The 16,099-nt window shown below is 41.9% G+C and overlaps 1 protein-coding gene across 1 annotated transcript in view; it reads left to right on the top strand.

Moving 5' to 3' along the window:
• Positions 1 to 16,099, top strand: part of EIF4A3 (eukaryotic translation initiation factor 4A3) — an 82,922-nt gene that overhangs the window by 17,577 nt on the left and 49,246 nt on the right. Inside the window, exon 2 of the mRNA XM_085612326.1 lies at positions 9,646 to 9,718. Within this exon, the coding sequence (XP_085468452.1) occupies positions 9,646 to 9,718 (73 nt within the window). The remainder of the gene's footprint in view (positions 1 to 9,645; positions 9,719 to 16,099) is intronic.

Below are 16,099 nucleotides of genomic sequence, written 5' to 3'. Positions count from 1 at the left end.
TGTGGGACTGCCAGTGACGGTGACAGGGCGTAAAAACAGTACATTAGCAAGTCTGCAGTTAATAAGATTAAAGGCTGAATTGAGAAATAATAGGTAATGGCCTTGTTTGTTTCAGGCAGTAGTTTGTGATGTCTTTATGTCCATTTGTTTAAAGTTTTTTTCTGTGCATATGTATTGTGTAATTGTCTGGCATTGTGTTCCTCCTTGAAGGGCATTCTCTGTTTGGAAGCCTTACCTGCTGTCGGGGAACCCCAAATATTTCTGGTGCTGACATTATAAGTTGTTACTGCGGCACAAATATGTCTTTTTCTGAGATCATGTCGATACTAGCATAGTAAATGATGCACCTTGAGATATCCGAGGACTTATGGCATATTGGCACCTACCTTTGCCAATCATTCTGTGAATTTGCCTGTCTGAATCGCGGCCATGATTGGGCTACTAATGTCCATTGCTTATGTGATGTCGGAATTTTTAGCATTATGGTGGGCATATATGGCAGTTTTGGCCATTAAATCATAAACCGCTTTGGCAGAAGATGGGCATCTCTCACATTCTGGTAGGCGTCCCTGGAATGTTGTTGTAAACCACGGGCAAATGGAACAGAACCCATGTGTTGCATTTGTACATGGGAACTCACAAGTTGCCGATTACTGAACATGCATAATATCTGATTTAATGGGCCAAATTGTTTTTTTACTTCAGAAAAAGGCAAGATTTTCTTTGTGTTAACCCAAAATGGAAAGTGCATTTTTGATGGAAAACTGTACAGTGAAAAATTGATATACTGATATTTCAAAACAAATCTTGATTGAAAATCCAAAACACATTAAAGCTGCTCTTTGAATGATAGTTCGTACTGAGTTGTAGAGTTTTATAACTTTTTGTATTTTCTTTGTTTCTACGGGAACTTGATGCTGTGGTTGTATTTTCATTAGTTGTGTGGAGGCATTTTATTAGTAGAAGGATTTTCCTATTACTGTTAAAAACCCTGTTGTGTGTATTGGGGTATTTGGTGTTGTACTGCAATATCAAATGTGAAATATCTTGATGCCAAAGTATTGTATCCGGAATACAGACTACCACAAGACAATACCAGGAAGGTATTGTTATTTATTTGCATTCTTAACTCTACTTCAATTTTTTCTTGACGGATAATGATTTAAAGGCTTTTAATTCTTTTAAACTTTGTTTGAAATGTGTCTGTGAGTGGATGAATAACAATTGCTCTAAATCGAACTCCGATAAAACGGAAATTCTTTTGTTTGGCACTATTCATTATCCAGATTCCCATAACTGGTGGCCTTCGGCGTTAGGTGCCCCCCTGTACCATCTTTACTTGTGAGAAATGTAGGCTTTAAATTTGACTCTAACCTGTCTTTTGAACTGTAGGTAAAACCTGTAGCCGCAAGTTAATTTACCACATCTGGTACCAAGGGTCACGTGAAAGACTATTCACTCTGGTTACTTCCAATTTATACTATGCTAACAGCTTATATCTGGGCCTGCTATCCTACTTGTTGTATTGTCTGCAGATCATTCAAAATGCTGCAGCTAGTCTTATCCTAAATGCACCACCTGCCTACATGCGCCAACTTCATTAGCTGCCTATTGCTAACTTAATATTCAAGGCAAACCTTTTTCCTCTATAGAACTTTTGAGCAGAAAGGCTCCTTGTAGCTTAGGATCTTCTGCCACTGTAGATCCTTGAGTTCTAATGCTCTATAGTTATTGCATATTCATAAGGTTTGCGAGGCTAGTAGAAGGGGGGGTGGGGGATCCCTTGTTTTACTTACGGCCAAACTCTCGAACTCCATTCCATTTCTTTTTAACGTTTAGGTTTTGTATCTAGGGATCTGTGCTGTGTTCTAGGCCTTTTCAGAACTTTGCTGATTGTGCCGGGTTGCTTCCTCAGAAGCAGCTGTTCACTTTACAATCCTATTGTATTGAGCATAGGCACTTATATTCCTGTGGCCTTAGAGTACATGAATATGACGTTTAGAAAAGTTAATCTATACTTACCTCGCGCAATATTACGTTCATACATATTCACTGAAAAAACAAAGGTTAAGGGGACATTGTAGTTAGGTGAAAATGTCAGTTAAAACATACTGTTTTTTTAAATTAACAAAACCACTGCTATTCCGCAGTTAGTTATCTCGTGTAACTATAATTCATGCCCCAAAGTAACTATAAATCGCACCCCTGCCATGCACAGATTTGTCGTGAATGAAGTCCAAATGCTGCAGTGATGTTATCAACAATTTCATAGAAGTCGTGAGTGATGTAATATGTGAGGTAATTGGCTGTAATGTGAGATAAAAGCACGGCCTGGCGAGGGCACGAGTTTAATAGATATGCTTTAATTGACATTTTCTCCTAACTATAATGTCAGTTTAACCTTTTTGTTTATTTTTTTCTTCAGTGAGTTTGAGCTTTTTTTTTTTAATGGGAAGTAAGATATTTTTAGCATAACTACCTGTAACGTCACTTTAAGCTTTGGTTTTTTCAGTAAATGTATGTTTGTTTCAACGAAGAGTTATATATTACCATATGTAAAACAAACCACACGCCATGACGGGCTGAAAGGCTGTGTGGGACTGCTGCAGGGACTGGGTCCATATAAAGGGTGTCATTTTAAGGGAGGCAGTCCTACTGACTTCATCAGACGGTGAGAACACCAAAATTTAACAAGCAGTTGCAATGCAACAGGTCTCGCATTAGAGAATTTGCCATTGTTTATATTTAGCTGGATATGTTTGCTGGTTTGTGTACTGTATATGTTAGGGAATGGCAGGTTTGCATACATCTGTGGAGTAAGTAAGTGTATTATAGCCTTCCCATGCTTACATTGCCAGTGAGGCTAACAGTAGACATATACACAGACAAACATAGACACATGCACCGATACACACATGGAGACAAGCACACAGACAGACACGCACATAGAAACATACGCACAGACACGCACACATAGAGACTGACACATGTATAGACGCACACACAGAGACAGACACACATAGAAACAAAGAGGCACACACAGAGAAGAGACCCACAGACAGACGTACCTACAGAGACCAATGCACACAGACGCACAGACACACACAGAGATAGACGCACACACAGAAAAATACGCGCAGATAGACACACACACACACAGACGTGCACCGAGAGACAGAAACACGCACATAGAAATGCACACACAGAGACATGCACACAGACACACACACATAGAGACGCGCACACAGAGGCAGATGCGCGCGGGCGCAGATGAGCGCAGGCGCAGATGAGCGCAGGCGCAGATGAGCGCAGGCAGGCGCGCGTAAATGTTTTAGGTAAACATGAAAGGGCTATGCAAAAGTGAATTGTATTGCGTGTGAAAGAGTATTTGTTAGTTTTAATAAAAACTATTATCTGAATAAGCTAAAAAGATGTGTGTAAACACATTGTGAAAAAAATAGCATCAAAAACACGTATGCTTTTCATTGTGTAAACACCTTAAATAAATTATTTGTACAATTAAGATTTCTTAATAATATTGCGACTTTGTAATATATAATTATTGATTTAAATGCTACTAACTGACTACGGTAGGGTAGTAACATACAATCAGCATTATAAAAGGCAATATGTGAGAATGCCTTTAAATGCGCACGTGTACCTGTAATTTAGCATATCGTGTGCATGCAAACGTAAGTATATTTATATTCCATTATTTAGTGAACCGCTTTATAGATTGGATGCATTTTTGTATTTGTTTTAAATAAGCGCAATGCAGTAAGGAATGGTAATACAAAATATTAGTAATTTTGTCTTTTGTTTCTGCATTGTGTTGGGTTGTAAGATGTTTATCTGTAGATCTAAGAATAATACAACAGTTATTGTGTTTAGATGGACTATACCGGTGCTACTTATAGTACAGTCCGCAGATTACTATCGGACCAGCAGGCCTTTATTGGCGACTCGGGGACCTTCCCTTCCCATGCCATGTTTACATTGCCAGTGAGGTTAACAGTAGACATATACAGAGAGACAAACACACACAAATGCACACAGAGAGACAGACGCGCACAGAGAAAAATTCACACAGACACGCACGCATAGAGACCGACCCATATAGAGACGCACACACAGAGACAGACACACAGAAACAAAGATGCGCACAGACACAGAAGAGACCCACACATAGAGATGCACACAGATAGACGCATACACAGAAAAATACACACAGAGACGCACACAGACGTGCACTGAGAGACAAACACGCACATAGAGATGCACACACAGACACAGAGATAAAGAAATGCGCACACAGCAAAAAACACACGCAGACAGATGTGTTCACAGAAACACACACACAGAGGCGTATACATAGAGACGCGCACACAGACATAGACACACACAGACGTACACATGGAGACAGAGACACACACAGACTGAGACACACAGAGATACAGACAGATAGTTTGGTAGCTAAATTGGCTAATGCATCCGCTACAGGGGCTTGCGCTTAACCTTACGATTACAGTTGTTTTTAACTGTATCTCCACCCCTTAGTGACCTTGTTCCCACAGGTGCGGATATGTTGAGTAATTTTAAGATGCGGCTTATGCGCACATTGACAACATAATTAAGCTCTAATTCGACTGAGTACGTTTGAAACAATGCGGCTTGCTGAATGTACCAAAATATTCTAAATACTCCCAAAACCGCATACTAGAAATAAAACGTGCGTGTTGATAAAGTATATGTTTTAAGAAGGTTTTAAGAGGTACGTACTACAAGCCAGTTATGGGCGGCAGCGAGAGGTCAGCGCCATGGAATGGAAGTGGGATTTCCCGCACCACACACATACGCATGCTGACTGACCGGAGGAGAGGTAAACATATCTGACAAGATCAGGGCCGAACACTACGCTGAATAGCCCGGGATCCCCACAACAGCCCGTTGGTCTGTCAGATCGCGGGGCGGCAAACATTGCTGCGAATTCTGAATAAGCAACATTCTAAGAAGTGAATTTAAAATTAACGGTGTTGACAAGCACGACACCCCGCGCTCACTGAACTGAATGCCGCTCTCCATGCAGGGGCGTAATGCAAACTCTGCCCTGCAGCGAAGGGAGGCTCCCACCTTTTCGAGGGGGGTTGGGGGGGGGGGTAAGTGGGCAGGCCCTTCAAGGGGGACCCTTTCAGCCCTAAAGTAATTGAATATCTGAGAGCTATGGGAGTCGTAGGACCCCCTCATCACGTTCTGCACGGAGACCCTTTGTTTTGCGTTAGGCTACTGTGTTCATGCTCTGAAAGCATGGTGAACTGACCTTTATCTACAAAAGCCCAACAGTCAAAGCGATCGCGAAAGCGATCGCCATTGTAAAACAAACACGCCCGTGAGTGGTGCGTGCGCCACAGCGAAACATTTGGTTTCAATTAACGTGCCCGTGTCTGGGCACGATAATCGAAACCACATCGCCGGCGGTGCGCGTAATAGACACCAATAGGCCATGGATGGAGCAATGCACCCGCCTTTGGCCAATTGCGTGCTGTCTTTAAGAAAAAGACGCACGCAAGGCAAATAGCGTGGCCCAAAATGAAAAGCACACGCACGAGTGTGTGCGATTCCGAAGGGCGATTTTGAAACCCCGTACAAGAGGTCTCTCGCTGTGTGAGCAGTGCTGCGCACTGCAACGCTAGGCCGAGACCTAAAAAGTGGGCCATTGACTTTATACAAGGGTTAGCATATGAACATATATAAAGCAGATCTATTGTTTTTGTCAAGAAGTCGGATGTAGTTCTAATCAAATGTACAATATATAACACTTTGCAATAATTATTGAATGTCATTGTTTCTGTTACACTCTGCAATTTTTTTAACGTAGCTCAAGAGTGCTTTAAGAAATGGTAAGTTCTCTTGGGTTCCAAGAAATAGGGGGGTGAAAAAACTGTCCAAACCTCTAGACAGTATTGCACTGAATTTGGCAGAAAGATAGCTTTTGTTTCTCAGATCACGCTTTCAGTTATTTGGTGTCAATCCGTTCAGTAGTTTTTGAGAAATTAAAGGAAATCCAAATTTGTATATCTACGACTGTGAAGCCTTAACGAATAATGAGGAGCTCGTGCATAGAGCTGCAGAGTTCTGATTGTCTGCCAACACTTTCTACCAGGAAGTGTTGGCAACCATCTTGTGACTCTGCTTCAGCGGAGCCCCCCAAAAAACACAAAAAAAGAAAGGAAAAGAGGGCAGTGTAGGAATACCCCTACCCCCTAGCCCCTGTCCTAGGCTCCCAGAGGGACCCGGCCAGGGCAAAAAAGCATTGTTTTTTAAATTTGTGGTGATTTTCGCAAATATCTCCAAGAATAAAAAAGAAAAATGCAATCTCCTGCATTTGCTTTTAACCCCCATGGACCACCACCTCTCCGGTGCCAATTCGTTTTTTAAAAAGAGGGAAAAGATTGCATCCCAGGGACCACCACCGACTTGGGGCCAGTCCATTCTAACGGGAGGAGGTGGGCTGCACCCTCTCTTCCTGGAGCCATTAATTGCCCTGGGGACTGACATCGCCCAGGGCTCCTGCTGTATACTGGGGTACCTACCCCCGGGACATGGCTGTTTACTTTAGCTTGGTGGGAGCTTTGACAGCTCCCACCAAGCAAAAGCAAACACTCTGCTTCCAGCAAGCAGGAGCAGTCAAACTGCTCCCCCTTGCCAGAGTTTTCATCTTTCTCTACCCACACACTTATAAAAACAAATGTTACAGGCACGTTATAGTTGGGAAACAGCATTAAAAAAATCTTAGTAATTCACTGAAAAAAACAAAGATTACAGGGCTGTTATAGTTAGGCTCAGATTTCACCCATACAAAATCATAGAAGTTCAACAGTTCTAGTTACCTGTGCTAACCTTCGTCCCCACAACGCACTGCTTGTGACCTCACATATTGCATTACTAATGACATGATCAGTGATATCCAAACCACTCTCACACCCATTCCCATACAAGCACTCGCACAATGGCACACTTGTCCATAGAGCCAATCACACACACACCCACCCGCCAACTCACTTACCTATACAGCCACTCCGAAAACAATTCACTAACCCATACTGTTACTCATACATCCAGTCGGTCACTTACCCATACAACCACTCACACTCTCACCTATACAGTTACACACCCAGTCACTCACTCATCCAGCCTTTCAGCACAGCCACTCACTCACACATACAAGCACTCACACACTCAAACACCCGCTCACACATCCACTTATCCCCCCCTACAGCCACGTGGATACCCACTCACACACAGATAGTCATTCACATAATGTTAGAAGTAGTAGCACACATTACTAGTTCACCTAGTGTACTAATGTCACTTTTATAGCAGATTAGTATAAGTTTAACCGTGATAAACTCTTAAAAAAACACTTACTTGTTGATGTCATCATTGATGTCACAGACCATGTCATCAGTGATGTAGTTTGTGTGGTCATAAGCTGTGCATGGGGGGGGAGGTAAGTTATAGTTAGCTCAAGTATAAGTAACTGTAATTGCTGAATTTCTATGGTTGGCTGCAAACACGTTCACTAGGAAGTGTTGGCAGCCATCTTGGGACTCCTCTTCAGCCGAATCACAAAAGAAAACACAATAACAAGAACCGGGGGCAGGGTAGCAAGAGTGTAACACCCTGGCATTGGTCCTGCTGTCCCACAGGGGGCCAGGCAAATATCTCAACAAATTAGAAAAAAAACGCAGTCTCCTGCGCTTGTTAGAACTATGGCCCTGGGTGGGCCAGGTCCTGGGGGGCATGCACAATAAAAATTTTAAGATGAAGGGCACACGGGGCACCCATCCAAAGGCTTAATAATGCCCGGGGACCACCACCTTCCCAGAGCTATAAATAAAAAGTGGTAGGGAGGGAGGGGGTGTGCAACCCCTCTCTGGCCCCAGGGACCACCACCTCCCCGGGGCAATTGCTGTTGCTTTTTTTTTTTTTAAAAGGTGGGCCGTGCAGGCTCCCTCCTAGGCTTTACACAGCCCCGGGGACCATCACCTTTGTGCATAAGACATTTACCCAAAAAGGTAGCACTTGCTAATTAACCAGATGAAAGTGCTCCATTTGGGTGGATGTTTTTGGGAAAACTGGGGACTCTTCTGGGGCAAAAAGGAGGTTCCAGTCTGGCTATGGTGCACATTTCACAGTAATTATATCTGAACGGGAAACACTTACAAATATAAACATAGCAAGTGACCCAATGAAGCTCCATTTCCGTAAAGCACAAACGTTTTCTATATTCTTTTCGCTTGGCGAAGGCAAATCAAATGTGTTTCCTCTCGTATTCTACGTAGGAAAGCAGTCTCAAATATATAATGGAGATGAATGCATAGTCGATCTAATGGAACGCAATCTGATCTGTAGTGACTGACAAGTGATTTCTTTCTTGTCTTCTCCTGGTGAGAGCTGAGGCCATGGTTCTCCCTTTTAAATACCCTAAGTATGCAAATGCCCAAAATTCGTAGAATGACACACACAGGCACTCTAACACCCACTCATAGACCCACACAGGCACTTGCACACCCACTAACATATCCATAGCACCGCTCATGCACCCACCCATGGAATTGCACAGCCACTCACACACTCTTAATTCCTCTCACAGACCCATACAGGCACTCGCACACCCACTTACATATCCATACATCTACTCCTATCCCTACTCATCTATCTATACAGCCACTCTCACACCTATTCTCAAAGTTTACAGGTTACATTTAGGAAATACAATTTTAAACAGCTTAGAAAGACACTGGAAAAAAACAAATGTTACAGGGACATTATAGTTGGGCTCAGATTTCAGCTAACTATAACTTACGCCCCTGCAATGCACTTCTTATGACCTCCCATATTATATCAGTGACGTCACTGATGACATCATCTGCAGAACCACTCACACCCCATAAGCCTCATACAACCACTCACATACCCATACAAGCACTCACACACCCTCTCACTGAGCCATAGAGCCACTCACCCAGCCATAGAGCCACACATTCATATAGCCACGCTCCCTCCCCATCCCTCACCTATATGGCCTTTGACATACCCATTCACCTATACACCACTGACAGTCACTCATTCACCCATACATCCACTCGCTCACCCATTCACACACCAATAAAGCCACTCACTCACCCATACAACCACTCACACCCATAGAGCAATTCGGACACCTACTCACATGGATAAACACAGCCACTCACATATGCGTTATAAATAGTATCAGATATACACAGGTTAGTATTCCGAGCTATGCTGTTCCTTGATGTTTCCTGCTGGCAGGCTGTCAAATGAACTAAAGAGAGCTGAAACTTAGCTTTGTGTGGCGTCTCTTCAAATGGGTGCCTGTTTTGTTGGATATATATATATATCTCGAATGTGTCCTGTGCATTGCTGAAGTAGGCATGAGGGCCTCTTACAACTTTTACCTGAAACTCTCATGGTCTAAGTGAAATCGTTTGCACAATTCTTTTCTATTCTTTTCTCTGATCACGCAAGATTTCTGTTTTTAGCAATCCATAAAAATGATCTTTAATTGCTTTTGCAAGAACTGATTTTACAGTGTTTTCATTACTTGAATATCCTCTTTTTCAGGTTTTGAAAAGCCATCTGCTATCCAGCAGCGAGCTATTAAACAGATCATCAAAGGAAGAGATGTAATTGCACAGTAAGTCGGACCCTACACCACAGAGTAACATTGGTGCGTGTAGTATGGCGCATTTATTCTTTTCACGTTCTTTCGGGCTCCTCTTAACATTTGTACCATATTCAGGTATGAGTGAATGTTGGGGAGGGTTTCATTTTGGAGATGTGAGTTGATTGCGTGAACAGAGACAAACTGTGGCAGATCCTTCTTTTTCTAGGGGTGGACTGGGACATAGTCTTCTTTCTACATGACCTCCATTGAGACACTAAGGTGGCTATGCGTTTTTCGGCCGGCCTGAATGTATCGCGCTCGTTTCCCGTCAGGGGTGGAGTCCATCAGGGTTGTATTTTGGCCCCTTTTTTATTCAATCTCTACATTAACAATTTGGAGAAAACGTCTTAGAGTCCAAGTCGGACTTCCCTCGGCAGGACGGCTGGGTCTCCCGGCCCTGCTAAATGCAGATGACGCCGTTCTGAGGGCCAGAACCGAACTGGGTTTGCAAACGCTTATAAACTTCTTTGCGCAATTTATGGGGGATATGGACCTGACGCTTAGAATCAAGTCATATATTATGCAAGTAGGGGCACGGCCCAGTAGGCTATATACTTTCAGGGTAGGGCTTACACTGATTCCTAAGTCAAGCGTGTTCTCCTATTTGGGGGTACTTTTAGATGATAAAATAAACTGCGGGTTCCAACTCGCCCACAAGAGAAATGACCTCATTAGGGAGACTGCAGCCATCTTGAACTTTGCCGCTAGACTGGATAAAAGACTGGTGGGGGCCCTTTTAAAGCTCTATAGGGCCAAGTGTATTTCAAAGGACCTTTACAGCAGTGAAATTTGGGGGTACACTTACACGGACGACCTCCAAATTGCGGAAAACAAATTTCTGAAACGTATTTTATCTGTTCCTCAGGGTGCTCCCTCTTTCACTGCTCATGAACAGCTAGGCATGCCCTACATTTCTGATCTAATAGCATTCTGCCTTGTGTGTCTGTGGCTAAAAAATTGTTGGGAAGGGGACCTCCCTAAATAAAGCAATTCTGATTGTCTGGCTCTCGATTACGCAGCCTGGGTACCATGGCTTAAATACGTAGAAAGGAGCCGTACAAGTTTGGGAAGAGGAGACCTTTTCTCCAACCCGATGCGACGAATAAGAAAGATCTACCCCTCATTAAGACTGGCTTCCTTGCATGCCATACAATGGCAAGGGAGGAGAAGGAGCTCCTGAAGCCCAGCGTCTGTCGCTTCATCATGTTAAGGGCCACTACGATGGTGGAGCTGTACTTGCTGGGGTTCACAAACTCATATGACCGTTTTTCTTTTGCCCAGATTTCGGTTTGATATTTTCTATCTTCTTCTTGCCCATCCCAGGGGTCAGAACAAAGGGCAAACTCGTCAGTCCTGTGGCTGCGATGGTACATCTCTGCAGGACATGGTTCATTTCACGATGTTTTGCCCATTTTATGATACGCCCAGAAAACCCTTTTTAATTCCTATTTTGAAATGGGCCAATTTTAGACCAGTAAGGCCCGCTTCTATATTTTTTCCAATGTTGATGGGTAACACTGTTTTTTATGTGATTAACTTTTTAAAATCCACAGTTAGGCTTATGGCCTGCTGTGATTAACTTGCCTGACCCTTGTCATTATTCCTGGCACCATGCACTTTACCTTGCTCCACTAGCCCTTTAACTAACAACTTGATTAAGCCCAAAATTGTTTAGCAGGTATTTTGTGTGTGTGGAGATTTGGTAACTATATATTTTTTTTATATACTATGTTTAAACCCGGTATGTTCCCTTCTGGATTTTATGTATTGTATTGTATTCTACCTTGTGCTTTTATGGTTTTATCACATGAAACCGAAGAAAGTTGATTTGATTCGAGTTGATGGCAATCGATGGAATAGGGAAGTATCTGTTTTGAGGCTACGATTTTAGCCATGGAACCATCAGCATAATGGTCGTGTTTAGACCCTGAAGAGTCTTCCCAAACTGGCTTTTGTTTAGTATTTTTCTTTATCAGGTGGCAATTAAGGTGGTTGCCTGCGCTACCATGTCTTCTTGCTCAGTCACCTCTCAAGCTCCCAAGCTTGACCATTAATCTAGTTTTTAACTTCATTAGATAATTACAAGAAGCTAATGACATGCCTGTGTTTTGTATTTTTTTGTTGTATATTTTTTTATTGAGCAAGGCATTAGATACAAAAATACATAATCAACTTCAGATCATTAAAAATAAAAAAATGTAGTAAAACAAATACAATAGCTTCTAATTAGCAATATGCAAGCTAGGTAGCCTAAAGTGCGGCAACCCACGTGGTTGCAAATGGTTCTAAAGTGCAATATCCATTAAAGTGCAAGTGCATTTTTATCACAAATAACATTTATCATTCCGGCGTCAAGATCAACTAAGACGGCTGTTACCCTCGTTAATCCAAAATAACCGTAAGTCGATCTAATAAAGTGCAATAGTGAAGAAAGTGCAAATGCATCCAAAATACAATGCCAGATGGCTACAATATCCAAAATATAAAACCAGTGTTCAAGTCCCTCTCTTAACTTTTCTAAATCCATAAAAATCTTCCAATTTATTTCAAATTTTCTAATGGCCCCGATCAGTCTAGCATAAGCTTCTTCAAATTTTCGAGACCTCTTCATTTTATTGAACCATTTCAAATGAGAGGGGGCGTCACTAGATTTCCAATTCTGTAAAATTAAGGAGCGGGCTACCGTACAAGAAATGAATAAAAAAGCTTTCTCAGCCCCTGTTAACCTCACTTTGTCCCCACAATATCCAAATAAAGCTGCCTCGGCCTCTACCAAAACAGTCTTCCCGATTATTAACCTAATATCTGCAAAAATTGCCTCCCAAAAGGGCCTCAACCGTGGACATGGAAAAAAAGATATGGTGCCATCCGCCTTCCCCAACAGCCTGGCTACGAAAGCAATTATTTTCCACTCCTGGAAATCTTTTTTTTAAAGCAGCCGGAGTTACGTATGAAAGCCACCGGGATAGGAAGGACATCCTTTTAAAATTTGCAGCACGCAATGATTTATTTCCTAAAAGACACAGAGCCTCCCAATCATTCAATGAAAAAGTACACCCTGTCTCACGATCTATTTTAGCCAAGTGGCTCTCTAGGACAGACTCTTGACCCTGTTTATATAGCAAACGGTAACAGTTCCCCACACCACTCACACTGGCCCCATAAAGGGCTACCACCAGTTGATTTGGGGCGTCAAAAATGCCACTCGTGTTTTTTAGAAAGTGAGCAATTTGCAGATATTCAAAGGAGGGTTTCAAATGGCTCTCCACCCTAACCATTACCTCTGACCAGGAAATCACCCTGTTTTGGATTATGAAATGTCTTAGCTTAGATAGTCCACAGCTTTTCCAATTATTAAGGTGTCTTAATCGAAACCGAAGGCCAAGACTAGAGGCTTCTCCCAACTTTAAATAATGGAGAGCAGAAGAGCCCGTCTTTTTTAAAAACGACTGAAGTCTAAAAGCAAGATCCTTCAATGTCTTATACCTGTTTTTTTTTTTAAAATTTGGAAGTTTTTAAAAACACTCTAGTTTGTGAATCTGATTCTTGAATCATACGATCTAAAAAGAAGCTATCTTTAGTACATTTAGATCCCATCAGTCCAGACACTAGGTCTAGAAAAGCTGCTTCATAGTAAGTTCTCAAATGAGGCAAAGCTAACCCCCCTTGTGCAATGGGTAATTGGACCACTGTCAACTTTACCCTTGGTACTTTCTTTCCCCAGACAAATTCTCTAAATAAGGTTTCTAATTCTCTAAAAAAAAAAAGACATTTATTTTGATTGGGACATTAGAAAAGAGAAATATTAACAGCGGAAGTATAGACCTTTTAATTAAGGAAACTCTACCCACTATCGATAAGGGGAGTATCAACCATTGTTCCAAAAGTTTCTTGATTTTCTCCCTCATTCTTAAATAATTCAGTTTATATAGCTGTTGATACTGGCTAGACACATATATCCCAAGATATCTGATGGGATCAAGGTTAGTTGCTTGCCTTCTTAAACAAGTTGGAAAGGAATTTACATTTGTATTAAGGGCGAGAACTTCGGTTTTATTTGCATTTATTTTATAACCGCCAATTAACTCAAAGTTCTTGAATTTCCTTAAAACAATTTCAAGATTGTCTTTATCTGGAGATAAATATAAAATTATGTCATCTGCGAAAAGTTTCAACATAGGCATGCCACAAATAGGTGTTTGGATAGCAGGATTGTTTCGTAATTTAATTGCAAGAGGCTCTATAAAAAAGGTAAAAAGCAGGGGCGACAGCGGACAACCCTGCCTGGTCCCACGTTTTATTTTTATAGTCCCTGCTTGTTTCGAGTTTATAATTACCTGGGCCGTGGCCCCCTGATAAATATTGCAGTGCATGTTAACGACCTGGGCTGGGAACCCAAACCGTCCAAGGGCAAAGAACAAGGTACTCCAATTCACTAGGTCGAAAGCCTTCACAGCGTCGACCATAACAATACTTGCCGGGATAGAATTTGTATTAAAATAGTCCAAGGCATGTATTAAAAACTGTGTGTTTGCCGTCATCGATCTACCTCCAATAAAACCAGTCTGATCACTATGAATTGTCTCTTGGGCGGCAAACAAAAAGCGCCCTGCCCACACTTTCATTAGAATCTTAGTATCTGAATTCAGAAGACTGATGGGCCTATAAGAATTAACATCCGCTGGATTTTTATCTTTTTTAACAAAGGATACAATTATTGATTGTTTAAAGCATGTGTGAACCAAGCCTCCCTCTTTTATATAATTAAATTCTTCAGGGGCATGATCAATTCTCCTAAAAACTTTATAATATTCAATAGGGAAGCCATCCTATCCACATGCTTTCGCCCCAGCTGTTGCTCTAGCAGCAGCCATGATCTCGGCAGATTCCACATCGGATCCCACTATACTGATCCGGTTATCTGAGAGTTTAGGGATGTTCATATTCATAAAATATTCCTTGATCTGCTCTTCCTCCACAAGGTATTCAGTCGAGTAAAGTTGATGGAAATGTGTTAGGAAGACCTGAGGGATCTCGGCACTATTAGCTACAACTCGACCAGTCTGAGGATCGAGCACTTTCGATATAATGGCTGCTTCTTGTTTTTTCCTGGTTGAATTGGCCAGAAGTTTACCAATTAGTTGACTTTCCTCGTAAACTTTTTGTTGAAATATTTGTGAACTACAGATCTCTTCTAGAACAAAAAAATCCCTCAATGCCAATTCTTGCCTGTTCAAGCTGATTAGGAAGCGACTGGAGTTGGAGTTCGGCTATCTTAGACCTCCGGATGTTTGATTGGGCAGCCGTAAAGGCAATTATTTGGCCGCGGGCCGCTGCCTTAAACCCACCCCAAACTGAGAAGGGCTCTGCTGTACCCTCATTGATCTTAAAATACTTGGAGATCCATTTCCTAAAATCTTTCACCCAATCCTGATCCTGTAGAAGGATCCGGTCCAGCTGCCACCTAGGCCGTTCCCTACTCCCTCCCCCCCAAGCATCATTTTTAATGTAACGTAGGCATGGTCCGAAAAAGGATTACACCCAATATCGGCCTTTACGATCTGGAGGGATCTAGATGTAAGTAAAAATCAATTTGTGACGCGGTCCGAAACCGATATGAATAGCAAGTATAAAATTCTTTATCCGGGTTGATTTCCCTCCATGGATCTATCAGTTGATATTCTTGTCTTATGGCTTCCACTAATTTTGGGGTATTTGGTTTCAATTGTTTTTTGTTTTTATTAGAAGTATCTTTTCTAAGGTCCTGAATACAATTAAAGTCCCCTCCACAGATAATCTGGCCGGGGGCTCCTATCAAAAGATCATTAATTTGATTCAGGGCTGAAATGTCGTCCAACACTGGACCCTAATAATTAATAAAATTGAAGATCTTCCCCAGTAGCTTAGTAACCACCCATATCCATCTCCCATGTACATCCCTATGTATCTGTAAAAATTCCCAAGGGAGTTTTCTAGAAAAATAAATAGCCACTCCTTTCATAGCTAAACCTGCCGATGCAAAAAAGGCGTTAGAGAAGAACCTCGGTATAAATAACTTAGGGGAATTACATTTTAAATGTGTCTCCTGTAGAAACAACACCTGGGGATTGAATGATGTCAACCATCTGATAAGAGCACCATACTTCTTAGAATTTAAAATTCCATTAATATTAACTGATAGGATCTTACATTTACTGATCTCTATTCTAAGATCTTAGACCTGTGTTTTGTATTAATGTGTCTGATGGTAGACTACCCTCCAAATCAGAGAGGCAGTACGGTTCTGTGTACATCATGCCTCACTGGCGCATGTTAGGGGGGCATTGAACGCTGTTATTGTGCAGCATTCAT

The sequence above is a fragment of the Triturus cristatus genome, chromosome 6 (assembly GCF_964204655.1).
Source record: "Triturus cristatus chromosome 6, aTriCri1.1, whole genome shotgun sequence".
Classification (NCBI taxonomy): Eukaryota; Metazoa; Chordata; class Amphibia; order Caudata; family Salamandridae; genus Triturus; species Triturus cristatus.
The sequence above is the reverse complement of the archived record's forward strand: the minus strand, read 5'-3'. Positions and strand labels throughout refer to the sequence as shown.